At 29.3% G+C, this 24779-nt stretch overlaps 3 protein-coding genes across 3 annotated transcripts; 1 reads left to right on the top strand and 2 right to left on the bottom strand.

The window, feature by feature from the left end:
- Positions 1 to 1191: 1191 nt before the first annotated feature.
- LOC113851376 (bifunctional aspartate aminotransferase and glutamate/aspartate-prephenate aminotransferase-like) lies at positions 1192 to 4112 on the top strand. The gene is made up of 10 exons (XM_027481840.1): positions 1192 to 1292; positions 1381 to 1609; positions 1678 to 1771; positions 1859 to 1962; positions 2235 to 2483; positions 2572 to 2685; positions 2974 to 3057; positions 3165 to 3335; positions 3430 to 3543; positions 3972 to 4112. The coding sequence occupies exons 1-10, from the start codon at positions 1192 to 1194 to the stop codon at positions 4110 to 4112; spliced, it is 1401 nt and encodes a 466-aa protein (XP_027337641.1).
- Positions 4113 to 6277: 2165 nt separating this feature from the next.
- On the bottom strand, positions 6278 to 12709 carry LOC113851302 (sulfate transporter 2.1). Its single transcript, XM_027481766.1, has 12 exons — positions 12324 to 12709; positions 12008 to 12056; positions 11726 to 11933; positions 11394 to 11568; positions 10761 to 10826; positions 10419 to 10646; positions 10145 to 10271; positions 9123 to 9409; positions 7644 to 7837; positions 7443 to 7534; positions 6645 to 6721; positions 6278 to 6409 (listed from the first exon to the last, which is right to left on the bottom strand). Exons 1-12 carry the CDS (start codon positions 12639 to 12641, stop codon positions 6278 to 6280), a joined length of 1953 nt encoding a protein of 650 aa, XP_027337567.1. The 5' UTR covers positions 12642 to 12709.
- Positions 12710 to 16484: 3775 nt separating this feature from the next.
- LOC113851303 (early nodulin-70-like) lies at positions 16485 to 20639 on the bottom strand. Its single transcript, XM_027481767.1, has 12 exons — positions 20301 to 20639; positions 19870 to 19918; positions 19545 to 19752; positions 18580 to 18754; positions 18419 to 18490; positions 18066 to 18314; positions 17849 to 17975; positions 17479 to 17765; positions 17156 to 17349; positions 16977 to 17059; positions 16817 to 16893; positions 16485 to 16631 (listed from the first exon to the last, which is right to left on the bottom strand). Exons 1-12 carry the CDS (start codon positions 20637 to 20639, stop codon positions 16485 to 16487), a joined length of 2007 nt encoding a protein of 668 aa, XP_027337568.1.
- Positions 20640 to 24779: the final 4140 nt, after the last annotated feature.

The following is a 24779-nucleotide window of genomic DNA, read 5'->3' on the forward strand; positions in this document are numbered from 1 at the left end:
TGGAACTTCTTTGACCTCTTGTAATTTTAATTGTAGTACTAATTTTTAGTAAAAGAACAAGGTATAATAAGTTTAGTTGACTTAATGTGCATAAAAATTGAAATTAAATTTATAATTATTTGACTTATTAAAATTATGAATTTTAAAAATAATATTAAGATATTTATTTTAATTTTGGTATTAATTATTACTAAAAATAATCTTAAATATTTTTTAAATTCACGTTACGTGTCAACATTTTACAAATCTCACTTTTTCCGTATATAATTGTCAGAATAAATATCATTCTAAAATATATAATACTTATTTAAAAAATTAAAAAGAAAATAGCATAGGATACAATTCACCATGTGATGTGAAAAAAAAAAAGTTCTATAAAAATAACGTTATATGTGTACTAATTAGAAAAATAGTTTTGGGTAATAGTTTTTAACTAGAAAAAGATTCTGAATCATTCATGATCAATTATTTGAAATAGCATCGTTCACTTCCAATATATTTTTGTTCTTCTTTTCTCAAGCCTAAAAGGAGAACAAAGAAATCAACAATTTCTACGTGCTGTAAGTAGAGTAGACAGTATCAACGATTTCCATTAAGTGAAGGTTAGCATATTCTTAGATTATTTATTTAAAAAAATTTTAAAGCTTATAAAAGCGTTTTATTATTTAAAACAAAAAAATACTATCACACTAACTCACGGCGAGTGATTCTACCAACACCAGCTAAACCGGTTTCCTTCTATATTTTAACATTCTATGACTACGTCAACGTTTGTGAAATTGAATTCAATGTTGTAACGTAGACCAACACAAAGTAGAAACTACTTGTTTATGTTTAGTTTAAAGATGAAAATTCCAAGGGAAAGAGAAGTTTTCCTTAGTTTTGCTTCTTTCGGTACTTAAAATATTGCAATGATTTTTAATGTGCGAAATATCGTATAGAAAAAAAAAGTATAATAAATTACATTAAATTTCATAACTTTTAATAAAAACTTACCTGTAAAGTAGAAAAATCGATATTTGCAATTTGCATGAACTCACCAACTCTCTCCCACCGACCCCATCTCCCTCTTCCTCATCTTACTAATACAACGCACTTTATTTCTTCTTTTCTTGCCGTCTGAAAGTTGCTAAGCTTCAATCTTTCTCATTTACCAATCCAACTACGTATTGCATCCTTGTGATGATTTCCATGGCCAACACACTACATAACGCCGCCATCTCTAGAATCACGTTTGGAGATTGTTCCATTTCTCGTTGTGTTTTTCCATCATTTTCCACTCTTCCTCTCAGGTTACTTCAACTCCCATGTTTCATTCCACTTCAGTTAGCAATAGCATCACTCGTTGCTAAATTGCTAATCCTTTTTCTGCCTTTGTAGAGCCATGCAAAACGGAAAACACGTAGAGCTTAGCAAAACGTTTGGGGTAGTAAAGGCAAAGTCAAATGGTGATTTGGAAATTTCTTTGAGCCCAAGGGTTGATGCAGTTAAATCTTCCAAAACTGTAGCCATAAGTGACCATGCCACTGCTCTTTTACAAGCCGGTGTTCCTGTTATTCGTTTAGCTGCTGGAGAACCTGATTTTGACACACCCGCTGTTATATCTGAGGTGATTTTCTTTTTATAATTTTCACTCTCTTTGATTTGTTGTTTATAATTTTTTTTTCTTTTTCTTAGGCTGGGATGAATGCAATTGGTGAAGGGTACACGAGATACACCCCTAATGCTGGAACATTAGAACTGCGCCAAGCAATTTGTCATAAGCTACAGGGTTACTTCAGAATTCAGATGTTTGATTTTTGTACTTTTTTGGTTATTAATACGTGAGATTAACAATGTGGCAGGACTGTTGTTGCAGAGGAGAATGGAATTGCATATACTCCTGACCAGATTTTGGTCAGTAATGGAGCCAAGCAAAGTGTTGTTCAAGCAGTGCTGGCAGTTTGTTCCCCAGGAGATGAGGTATGTAATGGTTTTATACTCATGCAGAGTCATTATAAAGTGAGAAAACTTCTGCAACTGGGCATTCATTTCCTTAATTCTACGATATTTTTGCTCCATGTTTTATTTCTGTGTTTTACTTACTAAATATGATTGTCACATATTTAGTGTGCACCTGTCCATTCATAAAATTGCATCTTTTTGTTGCTTTATAAAATTTATTACATAGAAGTTTATTTTTCCTTTGGCAATCTGTGGTGATTTACACTTACCTTCTACTATGAATGTTTCAGGTCATTATTCCCTCACCATTCTATGTGAGTTACCCAGAAATGGTTAGATTGGCTGATGCAACACCTGTGATTCTTCCAACCCACATATCTAATAATTTTCTTATGGATCCCAAACTGCTTGAAGCCAGCCTCACTGAAAAATCGAGACTACTTATTCTTTGTTCACCATCTAATCCAACAGGATCGGTGTACCCTAAGAAATTACTTGAAGAGATAGCCCAAATTGTAGCAAAGCACCCCAGGCTTCTGGTACTGACATTCATCTATGATGCTTGAAAATGTGTTCTCCTGAATGATAGTTCGTTTCTAGATCCTTATGATTATTTTATACATGCAGGTTCTCTCTGATGAAATTTATGAACACATAATTTATGCACCAGCAACTCATGCAAGCTTTGCTTCTTTACCTGGAATGTGGAACAGAACTCTAACTGTAAATGGTTTTTCTAAGGTTGTCTATAATGATATGTGCTCTTACTGATGGAGTGTAGTCCCTAATTACTATTATATTTTCTTTTGGGTAGGTTGATGGTGTTTGTATAGTTGATCCCTTGTTTTTCTTTTCTACTCAATATGAATTGTGCATTTCTTAGTGTTTGTAAATTATGATTGTGTAGAAAGCCTCGGGTCCAAGTGCATTTTTGGATTTATGTTTAAATGAGTATGAATTCATGTAATATTTTCAATATATTTTCAAACACGCACTAGATTGTGATATGTTTAAACTCTGTTCCTTTAGACATTTGCAATGACTGGTTGGCGGCTTGGGTATGTTGCTGGTCCAAAAAATTTTGTTGCAGCATGCGGAAAGATTCAAAGTCAAGTATGCTGTTTTTCTCTTCTTTTTTTTTTTTATTTGAAAGATCAAACATCTCTCGATTAATAGTATATCAAACATATAATGTTGGACATATGTTATATTGGACACAGTTAACTTCTGGGGCATGTAGTATATCTCAGAAAGCTGGTGTTGCTGCATTAGGACTAGGCTATGCAGGTGGAGAAACTGTTTCTAACATGGTGAAAGCGTTCAGGGAAAGAAGGGATTTCTTGGTTAAAAGCTTTAGAAAAATGGATGGTGTGAAGATATCAGAACCACAGGTAAAAATTTATTAGCATCTTGCTTGACTGTTATTCTCTCTATTTTTAGCCTCTCCCTTTTCTTCAAAATTGAACTATTCTTTTTCTCTATCAGGGGGCATTTTATCTATTCATTGATTTCAGCTCTTATTATGGAAGAGAAGCTGAAGGGTTTGGTGTAATAGAGAATTCAGACTCCCTCTGTAGATACCTACTAGACAAGGGCCTGGTATATATACTCATTTAATGGCCTTCAAGATTTTAGCCATATTTTATCAGGAGAAAATTTCAAAGTGATTTTTTCACCATGTTATCTAAAACTATTTTTTTAACCTGTGAAACATTGAACATAATAAAAATTAAAAAATAAAAAATTCAATGCGTTGATACTACTAAATGATACAATTTTTAATAAAAATTTATTATTTATTAATTTCTTATTATGTGCAATGTCGCCCAGGTTAAAATATCTCCAAAAAATAGTCATAGAACTTAATATTAGCTAGCACAAAGGATTTTCTCTTTCTTGAAATGAGAGCTAAAAAACTGAAATATATATGGAAGGCTTCATTCATGTTTAATCATCATCACCATCAAATTGTGTATATAAAGTCACATAGTAATAGCCTAAGCCATAACTTTTTAACTATGCAACAGGTTGCCCTGGTGCCAGGGAGTGCATTTGGAGATGATTCTTGCATCCGTATTTCTTATGCAGAATCCCTTACTATCATAGAGGAAGCCGTAGAGAGAATTAAAAAAGCACTTATCCCTCTAAGCTCTGCAACACTTGTTTAATTAATGCCAATTAATCGTGCTCTTACTTCTACTTGGTGTGTATGTATTTTATTTGACAGCGTGTGGAGACGTTGCTGACTCCACAACTAAATGCCACAGCCTCATTCATGTTTAAACAGTGCCAGTATTTGTAGTATTGGAAATTTAATATTTAATATGTCATATCTGTTCTGAAGTGAGACAAACTTGTGTTGTTTTGGAAAAATTAAATTTCTATAAGTATCAAGGTTGATAACGTAGGTAAACTTTGAGCAACCTAAGGATTAAAGCTAACAGACAAATTAAAGCTCATATGGCAGAGCTAGTAAGGGGACATTTCGGTTCATAACTGCATGGTTTATTTTGATCAGTAGTTAATTAATTGTCTTATTGGTGAAAATTTCAAGCAGCAATTAGGTGACTTGTGTTCATGATAGATTTTTATGTCATCTAAAGTTGTATCTTTTCCATATCCTGTTGGACCAAATCACTATTTTATATAATTTTTTTCTACAACATTTTGTTATAATTTTTTTTCCCATGTCAGTTGTCTTTTCTTATACTTCTCTTTTATTTTTATCTCTCTCTTAAATGTTAAAAGAAATTGTATAAACTTGTACAGATAGAATTTCTCGTTCTAATGTGCCTTTAATTGCTTTAGAGATGCACTAGATATGTTTGGATTATTGTTAAATGCGACTCTCAGCTACAATTATGTCAAACAACATTACGGTATTTGTAGACAAAATATACATTCTCCAATTCATGGAGGGATGCGCAAACTATAATCCAAACAAGGAACCATTTGAGTTTCTCATGCTTTATTGTTTAGTCCACGAAGATAGCTCAGATTTGGGCCTACGACTAGACAAAGATTTGGGCCAATGCCTTTTCTGAACCTCAACTTTTTTTCTCGTAATTTGTTATTCCTTTTGTATAAGTAAATGGTTAACCAACCAAAAGTGAAACAATGGTTTCCAGAACAAATAAAAAAAGAGTAAATGGTTTAGAACACATTTTTGGATGTTCATGACTTTGAACAACCAAAACGAAACACTGTGGCAACCCGAATTTTTAAATATATATTAAACGAAAAACAACCATAACGATCTTACATATCTATAAACATACTGTTAATGATACAAAATTATAATAAAGCATAGCAAATTATCTAAAGAATCACTAAATAATAAATGTATGTAATTTAATTTTCACCATGGAAACGAACAAATATTTCCACGTGAATACAAATGTTTTTTTTTCTTATTACCAAAAAATATAACTCTTCCTTTTGCTTCCCTTTAGTAAATTTTCAATGGAATAATGGAGGAAAAAGCTTGACATCTTTACGAGGGTTTCATCATAAAAGAAAGAAAGTGCGTTAAAAGAGAAAGCTCCATATACATTGAACCTAGACCAGTTTTGCTAGAAGTATAATAACAAATTAAAGTAATGTGCATTGAGCAGGCGTGCAGATGTGCCTACTGTAATCAATGTCAAAGTAAGCGCTTAGTGGCTTCATTACACAACACATGTTAATGATCATCGTACGGTATGAATCTAGGCATGTATCTGTCTAGGAACACCAACCCCTAATCTTTTATCCCATTTTCATCCCTGCTATTCTTTTTGAACCAAAAAAGAACAATAACTCCGCTATTAACCATTGAATATTTTTGTACAAACATTGATTATTTTGAATCCTTTATAGTTAATTATGATTGAAAATTAAAAAATATATAACTGAGAAAAAATCATTTTGTTCTTTTTTTTTAAGTTATTTTATAAAAATACACTTATGTAGTTTTATCAAATTTTATTATTAACGATGCGCATTGTAGCTAATCTATCCACGTTTAACAATAAAAATGCTAATCAATCAACTTACATACATTCATTCATTAGCTTAATATAAAAGTCTTCAATCTCCAACACTGACCGAACATACTTTCCAGCAATTTTCACACACGCCACTTCAAATTACTATTTTATAAAAGCACAAACATGATACACATGGACAGAAACTCATAGCATCTCCAACAATTACGAGATGACTTATTCTATTGCATATTCGTACATAACGTACTCAGGGACTGGAAATTCAAGATCATAAGCACTGTTATGATTTTCCACTTAGACAAATAGCTATTATATATATGTTAACAGTTGAATTAGCTTGTGGTTATTCAAACTTGGCACTCGCTCTTGCAGCCAACAGCTTCTTCAACAGTCAGAAAGACTCTCCCACCAATTTTGTCAACAAAGTTGGACACCTTTAGCTTGTGTATCACTTGCCACCTAGGGTTGGCAATGGCTAACTGAGAAGAACACAAAAAGCACTAGGTCAACAATAGAGATAAGAAATAGATATTATTTGTTGCAAGCTTTTATGATACTAACAAGATTTGTTTAGGTTAATGTTGTATAAAGTAAACCTTGTTCATTTAAACAAAGTATTCACATGAACAAGCCTTGTCAACGTATGATTTTTTTTATTTAAGTGACATATAGAAGCAATCTTTTATACCTATAGCTCAAACACAAAGGAGTTACCTGCTTCCCATGTGAAGACAAACTTTTATGCAGGTCCTCTAGAGCAGCAATTCCGGAAGTGTCAATGTTCACCAAATCTGTCACGAGAATATCATGAATTAATTATATAAAAAAAAAACAACTTTAGATTGTAAAATTGTTAACCTCACAACTATCCCACTAACATTAATTCTTATATTCTTTCAAGTTTCTGTTCTACCATATTAATCAATTATAATTTGCATCATGCATCATAACATCGCTTTTAGAATTAGAACATAGCCAATCCATGGCATAGGCATCGAAAAGCACCACTAGAGCCTGTTTAAAACGAAAGACCCTAAAATCACGTTTTCATAAAGAAAAAAAAAGATGTTGCGTAGAGTCATAGAGTTTTGAGTGTTTAGATTTTGCTTTTTTATATAGAAAATCAATTCTGCAATAGGTAGAATTGATTTTAGAAAAATTGAAAATTTGTAACTTTTTTATAAAATATATATTGATTATAGGTGGAGATATGAATTATATTTTGTTTACATTTCAAAAGCAATTTTATTGTATTAACTAAAGAAATTCAATTTTCAACCCACTTTTAAAAAATTATATGCAAACACATTAATTTTCTTAAAGTTAAATATCAAAATCAATTCTTTCAAAATTAATATCATCTAAATTAATTCTACCAAATGTCCTTAGATACTTGTGTACTTCAGTAAAAGTAACAAGGTGCAATAAATTCTGTTAATTTCATATTCTGTCTGTCATATTTTGGAAATAAACTTCTTCCATTTTAAGTAACGGGAGTCAGAAAAGCCTTACTGGAGGTGTCAATAATTACGAGTTGAATGGTGCTTTTTGAATTTCCCTTGTCATCATCTTCCGATTCTTCCTCAGCGACCCATTTGATTATCCTTCAAACAAAAATTAAAGATTAGGTTATTCATGTTTCATACATTATTTCTGACATTAATTCCCTCCAAGGAAGTACTTATTTATTGTATGTAGCTAATTAATTAATACCTTTCTCTAACGAAATTGGCATTTGCAAAGCAAAGTAACGCAGACTTGACACGAATTATCATAACCCCGGGAATCTTAACTGCCATTGGATACTGATAAACATCGCAGAACAAATCAGTTCCCGGAAGTTTTCCTAGAGTTTCTGTGCCAGGTCGAATTGAGATGAGAATGATCTTCGAAAAAGATATTACCACCTGCAAATTACATTAACAGAATCCAAATTTTAATAGACCCATAATTTATAATATCAAGCAATACTTTTTCTTGAATTTTCTTTGGAATATCTTGTGGCAAGTGTGAATGTTGTTTGTGTCGGAAAACAATGTATTAATTTGTCGATGATATAACTAGCACTTCTAAGAGAGAAAAGGACTACTCTATGCCATTAGAGCGAAGAAACAATTTGACATAACACCCTAAAGTGTTAGTGATTTGTCGAAAACTTTTTATATTAAATATATTTATCAAGTGATTGCAACCCTAGTTAGGAATATCATTCCATATAGAGAATTTACTAGGCGCCTTTAATTTTCAAGATAAATGCGTCCAACCAGAAACAAATGCGGTTTTTTCAACGATGCACATCCATTCTGCATCACACTTAGTGCCAAATATGTTGGACCAGTGAAGTGGTGGGGTATGCTTATTAGATATAATGGAAAAGTTAGGCATTGGTCCATGCCATCACCGATTATTCTGAAAATTTGAATTTCTTGTTGTTTTGAACAAAAACCATATACTCTTTAAATAGTAGAACTAGGTTGCAAGCTAATAAATATCCACTCGTAGTGTCGTTACCTTCACAAATAGAGCTGTTCAATTATTATTGCGTTTCATAATTATCCAACACTAAATCTGAGCTTGGTTTTCCAGCAATTTATAATTAAATACCATTTACATATAATTTATTATTTCCAGTGGAACAACTAGTGAGTGATGTGGCTTAGAGATGCTAAGGTTGATTTTTAATATAGAAATTAATAAAAGAGAGCTATTTTAATTAACGTGTATAATATATTAATATAGAGGGGCTTATATATAGCGAGCCATATGTTTTGACTTTCTAAAAACAGTAGCATAGTTGAGCTGTATGGCTCCAATAACCCCATTATAACAAGGACAACAGCAGCAGGTCACCAGTGGCAAAAACTGACACACAACTACACATGTATGAATTTATTAACAAGTGTTCACTGACTAGAATCAGAAAAAAGGTAAAACATTAAACTTTTTAATTATATGTACAACTTATACTTTTTAAAAATTGATAAATCCAATTCATCGACTATATATGATTGAAAATTCAAAATATAGTCATTATATTTTATTCAAAATAAAAAAAAGTGCACAATAAAAATATTAAAGTCTTTTTACTTATTTAGAGTTGCTGCTAGTAAGAATCTTTAAGCTCATAAATGGATGGTAATGAAATCAACTAAAGCCAAAACTTAGAAGAGATAACGAAGTGCCAATGATTACCGCCACTAGAAGACCAATCTCCACAGAAGCAAATAGTACCCCAAAGAAGGCTCCAGTGCAAGCAAGAAAGTCTAACTTGTCAACCTTCCAAATTTTGTAAGCTTCAGTGACGTCAATGAGTCCTGGGAGAGCAGAGAGAATGACAGAAGCAAGAATAGCGGTTGGTGTATAATATAAAAGCTTTGTCAAAAACTGCAATGATATCAACACCGTCACAGCCATCACAATGTTTGACACTAAAGTTTCACAGCCAGCCGCATAATTCACAGCGGTGCGGGAGAACGAACCTGCCACAATTCTTTATATTAAGAGTATTTGATATATATTCTTAATCAATTAAACAAAAACAAACAAACAAACAAACATTAAAATAGTTGTCTATATGTTGTGGTGTCCCTTGCCCATAATTTTACCTAGCTAGCTCTCAAAAAGTATTATTTATTTTCTTCGTTTCCAATAATAAGAGGTGAAAAAAGGAGAACTTCATGGATTCAATTCAATTGTTTAATTATATTGGAGTAGTTTTTTAATTGCTATTATGCTTTCCAAAAGTAATTTTAGGAAAGTGGTGATAAAAAGATTTTAAAGATACCAAAAATAATAATAAAAAAGAGTAAAATTAATGTGTTCGTAGCATTCTATATCGTACTTCTAAAAATATTTGTGTATCGTCTTTCAAGAAAGTTTAATTGGTAGAAATAAAATGCAATAATCATAATGTAGTATAAATTCCACAACGCATTTTTATATACCAAAAAAATAGTTTTTATATGTATTTTTGTGTTTGCATAAAATTAAGGAATGAATAAGAAAATTAAGTTATTAAAATGGATGTAAGAAAATTAAGAAATTAAAATGTCAAAGGCAATCAAAGGCTGCTAGCTTATCGATTTGTTCAAAACCAATTCACAGCAGCATTAAAAAAAAATAATGACTTAACATAAATAATCTCACAACTCCAATTTTGTTACCCTTATCTCTATAAATTGAGAAATAGGTTTACTTAGATAAAAGAATTATACCAGTTGCAACATAACAGGAGGTGAAAGATCCTATGATGTTTGTGACGCCTATTGACATCATCTCCTTGTTTCCATCAAGTTGGTATCCTTTGATGGATGCAAAAGATCGTCCAACAGCAACAGATTCCTATTAAGACACCAACATGAAAGGGAAAATTATTACACAAACAAAAAGAAAGAGATTAGAATATGGTAACTGTGATTAACTTTATCGTCAAATTGTCATAATTAAGTTGAGGGTAGCATATATATGTAATTATAATTGGCTACTCACAGTTAGGGCGACGACAGCAACCACTAGTCCAATTTTGGCCACTTCTCCAATGTAAGGGTTGTTGAAGTCTAATTGATGGATGGAGCTTGGATTCAATCCTCCTTTGACATGTTTCACTATTTTAACTCCATTTTTATCAGCTCTTGTCAGAAAAACAGCTAAAGTTGACAATACAACAGATACAAGAGGAGAAATTGATGCCAACCAGAACAACTTCTTCCTTTTACCCTGGAAATTAGCCCCGAAAGTGCATTGAACATCGATTTGAGGAAATTCAATTCAAGCTAGAAATTAGAGGGAAAATGGACCTATCTTGAGCTGATTCAGTGCTATGTTACTCACCAGAAATCTAGTTGTTAAGATGAAGATCAAGAAAGAAGTTCCGAGGATAAAGTTACGCGGGTTCCACTGTAATTCAACAAAATGCCAGCGTTAATATGATAAAACTATATTTATCAGCTATTTAAAATTTTAATGAAATTATTATGATAGAATTATTTATTAATTATGGTTATTATTTTAACATTTTAAATACATGGATCGATGCAGATGAGTGCTTGTATTTACTTTTAATCTAAATTAGAAAGAGAGCTTGTGTATGTGTGTGTCTATGTGTGTGTCTGTATATATATATATATATAATTAGTTAATCATTAATGTGTATTGATAAAAGATAACAACTAAAATATATTAATTAATATATATAAATGAAATATATAATGAAAAATAGGTGCTAAATTTAATTTAAAATATCACTTATTTTTTAATTTATGTGCAAAATCTTTAATGTTGAAAAAAATAGGAGTTTTTGTAAATCAATAATTTAATTAGTTATAATGAATATCATGAATTGTGAATGGTGTCTGGTCCTGGTCCCAAAACTATCTTTGTTCTTAGTTCCCCACCAGGCACAGCTCCCAATTTATAGGGAATAGAAAAAAGTAAACGGATAGGGAAAGATATATAGTAGCATACGGGATTGTGAACTGCTTCCCAAACCGCTTTCAAGACAGAGATTATGTCGGTTTTGGTCGTAAAATGAGTGATTCCAAACAGTCCCTTCAACTGTTGAAGCCCAATCACAATGGCTGCTCCTCCCACAAATCCAACTATCGCAGCATGGGATAGGAAATCCACAAGGAACCCCAGCCTGTGTTAATTGCCCATTAAGGTTATAAGCAATCTCATATATATATCATTACTATTACCTTGTACTAGTATTACTATCTTATGGTAAAATTATAAAAAAAAAAAATGAAAGGAACTAGAGCATAGTATATCGATAAGGGAAGTGTTAAAATTTTCACCTGAAAACTCCGAACGAAGTTTGAAAGATTCCAGCAAAGAGTGTAGCAAGCAAAACCAGCTTTGTATATCCCACTGGATCAACAGCAGGGTCTGTTAATTTCTGGATCATTGATGATAACAGCAGAGAAACCACAGCCACAGGACCAATTGCTATCTCTCTAGAAGTTCCCATTACAGCATAGATAAGCGGTGGTACAACACTTGTGTCTAATTGATTTCATTACACAAATCAGTAATCCAATATCAAAATATTAATAAGGAGAACATTAAAATTTACTTACAAAGGCCATATTGAGGATCAAGGTGTGCTAAAGTCGCATACCCAATGCTCTGCATTGAAAGTAGAAACCAACACACCACACAAAAGTTGAGATATTTTCTAGTCTTAATTATATGCTTTCAACTAGCAGAAGAATTATCGCGTGTTCAGTTATACATTAAAAAAATATATAAATAAATTTCTACCAGTTGTAACTTTTGCACTAAATTTATATATGCAAAGTTATAACGAATTATATTAAAGTAAAGATGAATTCATAAACATTTGAATGCTAGTCTAAACATAGTATTATAAATTAATTAGAATTATGTATGTACCTGGGGAATACAGAGACTTGCAATAGTAAGGCCTGCAAGAAGATCTTTCCTGAATTTAGAAGCAGTGTAGTTTCTGCCCCATGCAAGAATAGGAAAAATGACTTGCAAAACTGAAAGCAGGAGTGTGGTGAAGGGTTGATCTCTGAGAGAGGAAAAGCTTCTTTGACACTGGGAAATGGTTTTACTGAGAGAATCTGCAACCACACGGTAGGGACTTGGGGGCTGAGGAGCATTAAGAACCCATTCAGACCTTACATCATGCGACTTCTTCTCAATGTCCTCCTGCGATTTGCTGGTCTCCATCATTGAAGAAGCCATAATTGAAGTGTTTGGGAGAACTTTGTCTCTTTGATTTTCACTACACTCTCATCAAACTCACAAATTGATTGAAGAGTTCAGCTATCAAGTTGAAGGACTTCATGTTTAGAAGCCACCTTATATAGACCATCTAAAAAGTGTTGTCTCACATCATCCATTTCAAAACAAATAATAAGAGATCAAAATGTGCTTATTTGAATTTAAACAAGTATATAAGTTGTTTTAAAATAACTTACAAAAATAATTTTTAATTTCTATATATGTTTTAATATTATTTTAATAAGTTATTTAGTATAAGTTATTAACATAAGTTATTTTAAATTTATTTTAAAATTTTTATAATTAAACAAATTGTATAAACTTTCCTATAATAAAAATTCATTGAATAAGTTTTGAATTGAGTAATATCTCTTCAAATGCATCTATATTTTTAAATGATTCAGTGGGTAGAATAAGACAAGATTGAATCTTTTTTATTTTTAAGATGAGAAAATATTTTTAATTAATAGTTAAAATGGCACTTTATCCTCTAAGTGTACCTCTTTTTCAAATAGCCCACAATATATGCATTAAATTAGAATATATTCCTTTAATAGTAACTGAATGACGGTGGAATCTATTTTTTCTTATAAAATTATAGTTATTATATATAAATTCTCTTCTTTAGAATTTAAATTTTCAATTAAATATATGTTCTTAACCTCTCTTTTTTCTTTTAAACGTATATTTAGTAAATAGCTCTCTTGCATTTAGTGTTGATAATTACATAATCAGTATGCTTGCAAAAAAGGTTCAGAATTTATCCTACAATTTGGTCGGACGAAAATGTCAATGCTACAGGAAAATTGTTAGAAATGAAAGAAAGATTAAAATATTAAAGAGGTTATTTAATAAAAGGAGCTAAAATAATTTAAGTTAAATTACTTTTAATTACTTATAAATTTAAGTTTTAAAATATTTTTATAATATAAAACTTTTAACAAAATTTTCATACTCTTAAAAATTTTAAATAATTCTCTATTTATTAGTGGTTTACTTTTACTAGGTTATTAAGTGAACATTTAAAAGAGTTTATACTGACTTTATAACATTTTATAAACAAATTTTTTTATCGTATTTCATTAAATTTTATAATATATCTTATAGTAAAATAAGTTAATTACTGAATAAATGTAAATATACTTTAATTTGAAACTCATGCAGTTGTATAATTTATTGAATTTCTTAAGTATAATTTATTCAAGTGTTTTAATAAGATCCCATAAATTTAACAAAAGTTAGTAAACTAACTATTTTTTTAAAAAAAGTATTTAAGTTTGTGAAAAAATTAGAAAAAATACACTAATATTAAAGATAGGTTTTACCTTTTCAATTATGCTAAATTTAAATATGGTACAAGCGGCACTGTTACTGTTGATCAATTATGTGATGTCAGATGTAGTACTTAGAATTAACAAACGAAAGTAGGTACCATGATAAAATCTTAAAAAGGTAATCCGTGAACGATGATAAAAATAAAGGGTCAAATAAAACATAGGAGATAGAGCTTTATTCAGTCAACGCCATTCCTTGGAATCTAAACTAGGCAAGTAGGAGTAATTAATTATGTTTATGAATGAGCTGAAGCATCTTAGCACCTTTCTTTGGCCCACTAATTACTAATTACTAATTACTAATTACTAATTAGGCACCAACACCAGACCTTCCGATACATTGAATGTAGACACGTTTTTCAAGAGCAGTGCTCTAATTAAAAGTTAAAATCCTCCACTTTCAGAATTGAAGGGAACCACTAAGTGAATGACATGAATTTTCACTGCATCACCTATTATTCATTCAAATTATATTAATATAATGTAATATTCTTTAATTGTTACTTTTAAAATTGCACACGGTGAATATCACAATCTCATGAATTCTATAGATGCTGGGGCAGTGTGTATAATTCAGTTATTAGAAATATTAAAACGAAAAAATATTAGTTTTCTTAAAATACAAGTTTAAAATTTAATTTTTTATTAACAACATTAAAAAAATACTTATTCTTATAATTTTTAATGAATTTTAATATATTTTTAAAGATAAATTTATTATGTATTTATTTTTTAAATAATATTTTTAGGACACTCATTAATAAAATCATATTAAAATTTATAATTTATTAAACTTATATTTTAATATTAAATTTTAACATATAAAACTTAATAATTTTTTATTAAAAATATTTATTATACTTTTATATATGTAAGGTAATATATTTCTTCTTCTTTTTTAATATTGTATGTCACATGATATATTACTTTTTATCTTTTTACTTATTTTTCATTTTTTATACGGTATTTATTCGAATTTCAATATGGATCTATAGATTATAAGATATTTTTTCAATCTTATTTATAAAAAATAATTATAATTATTTTTAAATATAAAAATAAATATTTTTTAAATATAATAATTTTTAACTATTTTTATATTTTTATTTATTATAAAATTTATATTAACAAGATACATATTTATTTAATACATGAGATATTGACTATTTTTTTTCATTTAGTTTAATTTAAATATGACTTGAAATCTTACTTAAGTAATATTGAGTTTGTCACTTAAATTAACTTCTATTGATAATATTAACTATTTATTACTATAATATTTTAAATTACACTATAATAAATAATTATTTTTTATTAATTTTAATGAATTATGTATTTATTTTTTTATAAAATTAAAAAAATTATTATAAGATTTAATTAATTAATAATATTAAATACTATAATTTTTAATAAATTTTATAATATATATATATATCGACAGAAATATCCACTTTCAATGGTACACAAGACGTTTTCATATTATACTGATTAGTGGAATTTAAATTGTATCGATATTGTTTCGATGAACAACTAAATTAGATGAGTACTTTTTCTTTTTTAAAGAGAAGTTATAACTCGGATGAAGTTCGTTTAATTCCAAAGCTGAAAAAAAATATCACAGTGAACATTAGAGTAATATATAAATATTTACTAATATTTATATATTTAAATCAATTTTATGTAATTATTACATTGTAAGTTTAAATTAGTTTATTTTGAATAAAAAAATATTTTACTTTTATTAATTTTTAAAATTTTTATCCGTAAATATTGTGGATGAGTCTACCAATAGAATTTTTTTGAATATATAAGAACTCAAATCTGAGATTTTACTTAAGTGATATCAAGTCGCTTGCCACTCAGACTAACTTCTGTTGATAAATTTTAATTCTTTTTATCTATTTGTTTTATAAAATGATACATTTATTAATATTTATATATTTAAATCAATTTTCTGTAATTTTATATATTTACTTATGCATAAGTTTAAGATCACATTAATTGTATTTTTGACAGTTTTGTAAATATTGGATGGATTTTGAGCATATAAAATGCTACATTTTTATAAAAAAGAAAATATTTATAAAACTATATATTTTTAAAGTAATAAACATTTTATTTACAGTAAAAAAAGTATCATTTTGATATGGTTAAAATCTAGTCAGTATTATGAGAGGAGTAAGTATAATTTTTCTTACAATATTTTAGAGAAATTCATTTATTTATTAAATATAAAATGCACATATGATTCTAAAATATTAAATTATAGGGAGAGATAAGAGTAAAAAAAATAAAGAACGTTAATTACATTTCATAGAGTATGGACTAGTAACTTAAGTAGACAAATAAGAATTAAAAAAAAGAAGATAAATATTAATCAATGTCTAAAGATCGTATTCATGTAACAATTTGCTCCAAATTAATACCGTAAAACTCCATAAAATAAAAGTAAATTGTTGTTATTTGTTGGTTATAAAGTAACCATTTTAGTAACCATCTGACAACATGCGTCTACAGCTTCTTCCACAGACAGAAAAACCCTTCCTCCAATTTCGCTCACGAAGTTAGCTAATCTTAGCTTGTGAATTACGTGCCACCTAGGGTTAGCCATAGCTAACTGAAACAAATTAAGAAAAAATAGTATTAGAAAAAATAATTTCAATACAATTTTTTTATTATTGACTGAAATTTATTAAAATTATTAAATTAAAAATAAAAGTTATGTAATGTATAATAAATTTGAATTAATAAAATGCACTTAAATGGGTAATATATTCCTAACATTTCTTAAAGAAAACTCACTTTGACTCCATGTGAAGTGAGAATTTTATTCAGCTCGACCAAAGAAGCAATTCCCGCGGTGTCAATATTCGTGAGACCTATAATGTTGTAAGATCAATTAATCAATGGAGAATTGCATGCAAGAACATACGTTAATAACTTAGGTTAATGCGAGACTCACTTGAGGCATCAATAATGACGTGTTTGAAGGTGATTTCCCCTTTGCCATCCTTGCCTTCTTCGTTGGTCACCCATCTCCCAATCCTTTTCAACAATGTTAATTTGTTCAAATGTTAATTAAAGCCAAATTTCAAATTCATGGATCCATGGGAAGAAGGGACAGTGCTAGACAACAGATACCTTTCCCTGACAAGACTTGCATTTGCAAAACAAAGCCAAGAAGATTTTAGAGAAACTATCAAAACTCCAGGAACGTTGACCGCCATTGGATATTGTTCAACGTCACCAAATGCATCAGTTTCAGGAAGCCTTCCAACAAGCGCTATACCAGGTTGAATTGAGATTATAATTATCTTCGCAAACGATATCGTGATCTGCACTAGAACTTCATGTAGTCAGATAAAAAATACACTGTGTGTGAAGAAAGAATACTAATAATATTATAAGAAAAAATGTAAATTATCTTTCAACAGTTTTTGAAATAGAAAAAGGAAAAAATATACCCCAATTGCAAGGCCAAATTCGACGGATGCAAACAAGACACCGAAGAAAGCTCCTGCGCAGGCAAGGAAATCGGTTTTATCAACCTTCCAAATTTGATATGCTTTGTTAAGGTCAATGAGTCCTGGTATAGCCGATAGAATTATTGCTGCTAAGATTGCTTTTGGAGTGAAATATAAGAGCCCTGTCAAAAACTTGAGTGACATCAGAACCGTCAGTGCCATCACTATGTTCGACACCAATGTTTCTGATCCTGCATTATAGTTTACAGCAGTTCGTGCCACTGAACCTGCATCGTTTTTTTATTCGTGCTCATTAGCAAACACACAGATTTTTCTAGTTTTACTCATATCTTATTTAAAATTAATTAACCTGATGCAATATAGCAAGAAGTGAAGGATCCAACAATGTTCATTATGCCCAATGATACCACTTCTCTGTTGGGATTCAGATTGTATCCTCTAAGGGCTGCAAATGATCGCCCAACAGCAATAGATCCCTGTGATTCAACAAAATATATTGTACTTCGTTAGAAAGACTCCCATCATTAAAGATTAACAGAGAAAATTTGAATAAGGAGGTACCCCACCGTGAGTGAAATAATAGCAACGGTCAACCCTATTTTGATCAAAGGAGCCACAACTTTGCCTTTGAATATTAACTGGTTGAATGACAATGGATTCAAGCTACCTCCTTTGATTGGTCCCAAGACTTCAACTCTATAGTCCTTCACTTTAAGCTCATGAAAATTTATTCTGTATGCAATAACAGAGGATACAATGACAGAAAGGAGAGGAGCAACATGTGACAACCAGAAGAGTTTCCTGTTCCTTCTCCCCTGTTTGGATATGCAACAACATAGTTTAAAATAACTCGCAATTCAGATAGAAAATGAACCACAAAATAATTCAGCAACATTATTATAGCCCAAATCAAACTAACCAGGAATCTGGTAAATAGGATGAAACAGAGAAATGAGAATCCAATAATAAAATTGTAAGGATGCCACTCTGACTGAAAATAGTAAGTGAAGGAAATATTAATAATTAACCAACTAACAAAACAATGAACTTTGACTTGTAATAAAATTTTGCTATGTTTACTTGGTTTTTGAACGATGTCCAAACAGCTTTCATTACTTCAATTAAACCAGTTTTGTTGGTAAACTTAACGATCCCAAATAACCCTTTTAATTGTTGTAATCCAATGCCCAGGGCAGCTGCTGCCAAGAACCCCAGGATCGTGGCATGGGAAAGATAATCCACTAGGAAACCTAGCCTGTAAAACGTGAGAAACAACGTTATAAGCCATGCCCTAAGTCTTTAATTCTACAAAAAAATTGTACAATTTAAAATTAATTTTTATAAAATATTTTGTTAGAATATATTTTTTACTTTTTTTACAAATTATCATTTTTAATTCTTCTAATTTACATGTTTCATTGATTGGACTGTATAAGTTAGAAGGCTGAAAAATAATAATTTACATATAAAAAAATAGAGATTATATCTTAACAATATCTTATACATAATAAGTTTAAATTATGCAAATTTTATAAAGATCAAAAACTTAATTAAGCCAAATTTATAATACCTATTTTGACACAATATTTTGGTTTAAATAAAATATTAGGCCATGGAAAATGAACAAATTGTTATGTTATAAATTTAACAATAAATTAATTATAAATAATCTCATAATTTTAAAACATTTTTAGTTTTATTTAAGTTAAAAAAATTACTCATATAAAACTAGTTATTGTAAGTATAATTTATAACAATTTTGTTAGATTAATTCTGAGTTTATCATTATCAACTATTATGTTTAAATATCTAGTTTTTCTCCACCTCATTTTTTTGTTATATTCATTCTATCAAATTATATTTTTTATTATCTCTTTCTTTTCACTTGTACACCTAAAATTGGGATGTACATCAAACATAAATCTATAATTATATTAGTTGTTGACCAGCGAGCACTAGCTAGCTGTTGTCACTTATCACAATACGTTCCATATAAAGCGTTCTTATTTTATCATTGTAAACAGCAATAAGAGGATAGCACTGACCTAAAGAGTCCGAAAGCAACTTGAAAGATACCCGCAAAAAATGTTGCAGTGAGAACAAGCTGAGTGTAAGTAATAGAATCATGAATAGGATCTTTCAATGTGTGAATCATTGAGGAAAGAAGCAATGAATCCACAGCTACAGGCCCGATCACTATCTCCCTTGAACTCGCCAGCATAGCGTAAATAAGAGGTGGCACAATACCTGTATCTGAGTAAATCGTGTTCTACTATTTAGATGTATAATATATTAATTAAGGAACATTTTAGAAGCAATCACCAATGCCCTTAGCATTTATAAAAGTCTATTACAATTTATGCAACTTACAGAGGCCATATTCAGGACTTAGCTGCGCTAGTGTCGCATTTCCCATACACTGACAACACCAAACAGTATACCAATTAAACTATTTTTTTAACGTCAGTTCATGAAAATGTAATAAAAATTGATGTAAACAATGACTAAACCGATCAATGTTTTCGTAGAAACAAAAATAATTATTTTATCTATCCAGACTACTCGTATGGCAGAAATCATTCAAAGACTAAGATAGAGTTTCTTAAACATATATACAATGTGCTAAGAAAAGGCTTCACGTATTGCATGCAAATACTAGAATTAATAATGTGTATTGTTATTTACAAATTTAAGTGTTAATTATCTTTAATTTGATTCTTTGAATTAATGCATTTGTGGCACTAACTATGAGAAGAAGAAGAATATTTCATGAACATATATATTTATGTTCATAGGTGAACCTGAGGAATGGCGAAAATTGCAAGGGTTAGACCGGCCATGAAATCGCACTTGAATTTTTGGGCATTGTAATTATGGAATGAACGTAGGATAGGAAACAGGTGCTGCAACAAGGCAAAGACGCGTTTGGAAAAAGGTTGATTTGGGAGAGAAAAGAATAGGTTTCGATTTGGACGAGGTAAGAGGGTGTCTTTGATGTTGTCCAACACCTGACGCAGCATGCATGGTGGTTCTGGAGGATTCAGCACCCACTCAGCTCTCTTCTCCTTCCCATTCTTCTCAATGTCAAGAACCTCTTCAAATATTGCAGTGTTCACTGTGGATTTGTTTGAAGCAACCATCTCTGAAACTAGAGCTCCTGCACAGTTCAGGAACCTAGTGCTTGCAGAGAAGGTGCTTCTTCAGCCCTTCTATGTTGTTCAGGACATTATAGTTATACACACAAGGATTTGGACAGGGTGGCTCATTATTGTTTGCTTTTGTTTAATCAACAAATTAGAGTTTATAAACCCAAAAATCATTGTGGAGTCATATTTAGGTAAAAAAAAATTAACAATATATTATTTATTATTTATAAGAAGAATGCACTGTTTAACATGTTATATATAATTGATTGAAAATTATAAAATTTATGTAATTTTTTAATTTTTAATAAATTTTAATAATTAATAAAACATACATTAAAGAAATATGTTAGAGATTGTATTGCTAATTTTTATTTATTCATTGTTATATAAGTTTTTAATCGGTGTCATTAATTGATGAAGAACATGTCTGAATGGACATTTTTAACAGAGATACACAATTTTTAATGAACATTTTCTAAAGTAAAAAATATTTATTGTAGCCAAAATTCCCTTTAGTGAGTTGTAAATGATACACCAATCAAATCCAAAATCATGTGAATCTTATACTTATTTAGACTTTATTTGTTTCTTTTTTTTTTTTAAATAATTCTAAATATTTTTAGTGTGTCTTTTTAAATTTTTGAAAAATTAAAGTCCAAAAAATAATATCAATTTATTTTTGAAAAAAAATTATAATTACTTTTTAAAATTAAAAAATTGTGAATAATTCATTAATTTAGCCAATTTAAAATTTATATATATATGTTTAATTAATTTTATTTATTATTTAATAGCATTAAAATAAGTGGGTGCTGAACATTTTTCTTCTCATATATTTACAGCCTGGCTGTTATTCAGTTAAAAGAATGTCAAAAGGAATCACCGAAAAGCATCTAATTAGTTAGCTGAGAAAAAAAGAAAATATGTATCGAATCAAATTGGAACCATTATTTTAAAGTGTTGAATTCATATTTCTCTCTCTATTTAACGTTGGAGATTCATTCATGGCTTGCGGCTTACCTCTTCCCCATTAGAATAATACTTTTTTAATATATGGGTTTAGTAAAAATGTCAAGATCATTATAATTAAATTATTATTTTTTTGTGCATAATTTTTATTTAAAAAATTATCATCTATGTATGTTAGAAAATATAAATTGTTTTTAGTAAAATGATTATTCTAGATAGCACTTTCAAAACGAGTTAATTCTTTGGTAAGTTCGTTTTGTAGGAATAATTTTAACTTCTCTTAATTCTATACTTATAATTTTTAATTATTAAATGAAGAGTTATTAAATTTTTTTATAATTTTAAATAATAAATCTATTTTATTTAATATTTACTTTATAAAATAGAAAGTTATTAAAATATATAGTAAAACGCGTTTTGTACTTCTGTACACTCTTTTGGTATTTTAAGCTTCTAATAATAAGATCATTAACTTCGTTCAAACATATTTAATGATTTTCTGATTAACAATTGGTAAATGAGTAGTTAATGCAGTTTGATGAATCAATTTGACCTAAGAACAAATGAAAAAGAATCTCGGAATAAGAAAATACCCATCATATTAAATTAAATTTATTTTCCTTCTCAACTACTGACAAGTCATTTATGTTTAAAATAATATCAAAACAATCGAAGTTAAAAAAAATAATCAACACTGGTGAATAATATATATTATTAGTAAAAAAATTTTAAAAAATATGATTTTGTAAAGACAATGAAATAAAATTATTTTACAGGATTTAATTAAAAAATTATTATAAAAATTTATGAAACCAGCACTTAATTTTGTTTATTAATCATCATAAAAAGGAAAAAAAAAATGACTGTTCTTCATGCTGAAATAAAAAGCTCCATAAAAATATTAATCTCCATTACGATTCGCCGCAGGTGAATCTGTCTGCTTAAGTAACTAAGGAGACACTACGTGCTAATTCATTTGTTTTGTACATTCATAATTTTTAACAAAAATAATTGATAACTTAGCAAAATTTGAAAGAAAAAAAAAGGAAGTTAAAAGTGCTAAATTAATTTATTAAAGATAAATTTGTTTTTAGATGATTATAATGTATATTTTTAGTTAACTTTAATTTTTAAAGAATTTGTATTTTTATGTAAAGATTAAATATTTTTTAATAAATAAAATAAATATCTTTATCATTAGAATGGGGAATGATTATTACTAATGGAAAAATATTTTTAAATTAATATTCATATATATTTTTATTATAAAATGAACTTTGTGTGAATTTTTTAAATTAAAATATATATGCAACTAAATTATTTAATAAAATTAACTTGTAATCCATTTAATCATTTAAAAATTATTTTTAAAAACTGTATTACATACTTTAAAGGTGTATGAACATTTGGAGGGAAAGTAAACCTGGTTATACGAGGAAACAGCTGCTTAATTAGCATGCGTGACAATCATAACATAAAGGGTTAAGGTTATTAATATTCATACTCTCAAAATTTATAATTTTTACGGTTTTATATATATTTTTTGTTTTTCAATCACATGTTATACTTCCTTTTTTTTTTCTTTCTCTCTATCTTTCTCACACTCTTACAGCTAAAAATTGTGTACTATTATAATCATCGAAGGGTTAATTAATAATTACATTAACACATTCAGTTTTGATTTTCACATAGCTGTTGTACCTATTTTATTTTAGTTTACGAATCAAATTTACAGATGTGATCGAGACTATCAAATTTTTTATCTATATATTTTATTTTTTAACCATTCAGTTGGATCGTAAAGATCGAAAAATAATTATAAAGAGAGGGAGAGAGAGAAGTAAGATGTGACTATTTATAGTTTTTGGTTCAAACCTTCGGAGTTCAGAAATCACATTAGACCTGAATTAATGTGATCAAGTTAAGTATATAAGATGCAACTATTTAGGTCAAGATCAAGAAGTTCCAATCTGATCATTCGTAGCAACAAATTTCATTATCATTGCCTTTGAGGTTGCCGTGATTTTCATGCAGTAGCCTACTATGTTTGATTATGCTATATGTGTTGTGGACTTGTTATTATCATAAAACTTTTACCCTTAAAGCTGTCTTTTTCTTCTCCATTTAGTCTCCCTTACACATTAAATAAGCACAAGCACTTTAGTACTTAGCTTTTGGTCTCAAAACTAGAGTTACGTACGGTAACCATAGCAGTTTCAATTTCATATACATAAACACAATCTTGATGGATTTTGATTCAGTGAAACTCGAAATAAAGAATAAACTGAAGGAAATGCTTTCTGCCAATTAGGCATAGCCAGCTACCATTCCCACTTACATTAGAAACCAAAGGTGATAAAATGAAATCATTTACCGCTCAATAAGAGTTTATGGCATGCATGCATTTGCAGATCCTCTTTGCAATCCCTTCTACGAAATTGAGCTTTGTCTCTTTCAAGGAATTAAATTTAAATGATTCAAAAATAAATCAATTCATTTATACCTTGATGGATATCAATGAGGAAAAACAAGTTGAAGCGCAATTAACCATGCAAAACTCACTGGCTTGAATTGAATGTTGATTCAAAAATTGCTTCTACAGTTTACTGTAGTAGCCATGGATGTGCATTGCTACAATCTTTTTCTCTGACGAAATTCCTTTCCTTTCTTTTCTTTTCTTTTCTTTTCTTTTTTGTCATCTTTCTAACAAGTTGAAAATGTGCTACAACTGAACATGGATTGCATAAAAGAAATCACTTGCTAAGATCTGAGTGTGTGCGCTTTTTTGGGTCAACAAGAACTTGCTCTTCTCACCTTAGTTTTGTCAGTAATATTTTTGGTCCGTTTTGCCTTTTGTGTTGAGTAGGATAAGGTTCAAAAAAGCCCAACTCGGTGTATTAACGTACCAATTTTGGATGGGCTTACTAATGCAGCACAAGAGCTCGAAGTGGATCATTATAAACGATTATATATTTTGATTAAAGAAACCGTTACATATTCTGGACCCAAAATAAAATGATTACAAGTTAAAAACGTGAAATCAAGTTTTAATAACATAAAAGAAATAAAGTAGGAGTAATAAAATTTTAAATAATCGTACTTTGACGACAAAAAAACAAACAAAACAAAACAAAGAGCGATCGTATATGGCTCCACAATATTATA

This window comes from Abrus precatorius, unplaced genomic scaffold, assembly GCF_003935025.1.
Source record: "Abrus precatorius isolate BTA unplaced genomic scaffold, Abrus_2018 Scaffold9, whole genome shotgun sequence".
Lineage (NCBI taxonomy): Eukaryota > Viridiplantae > Streptophyta > Magnoliopsida > Fabales > Fabaceae > Abrus > Abrus precatorius.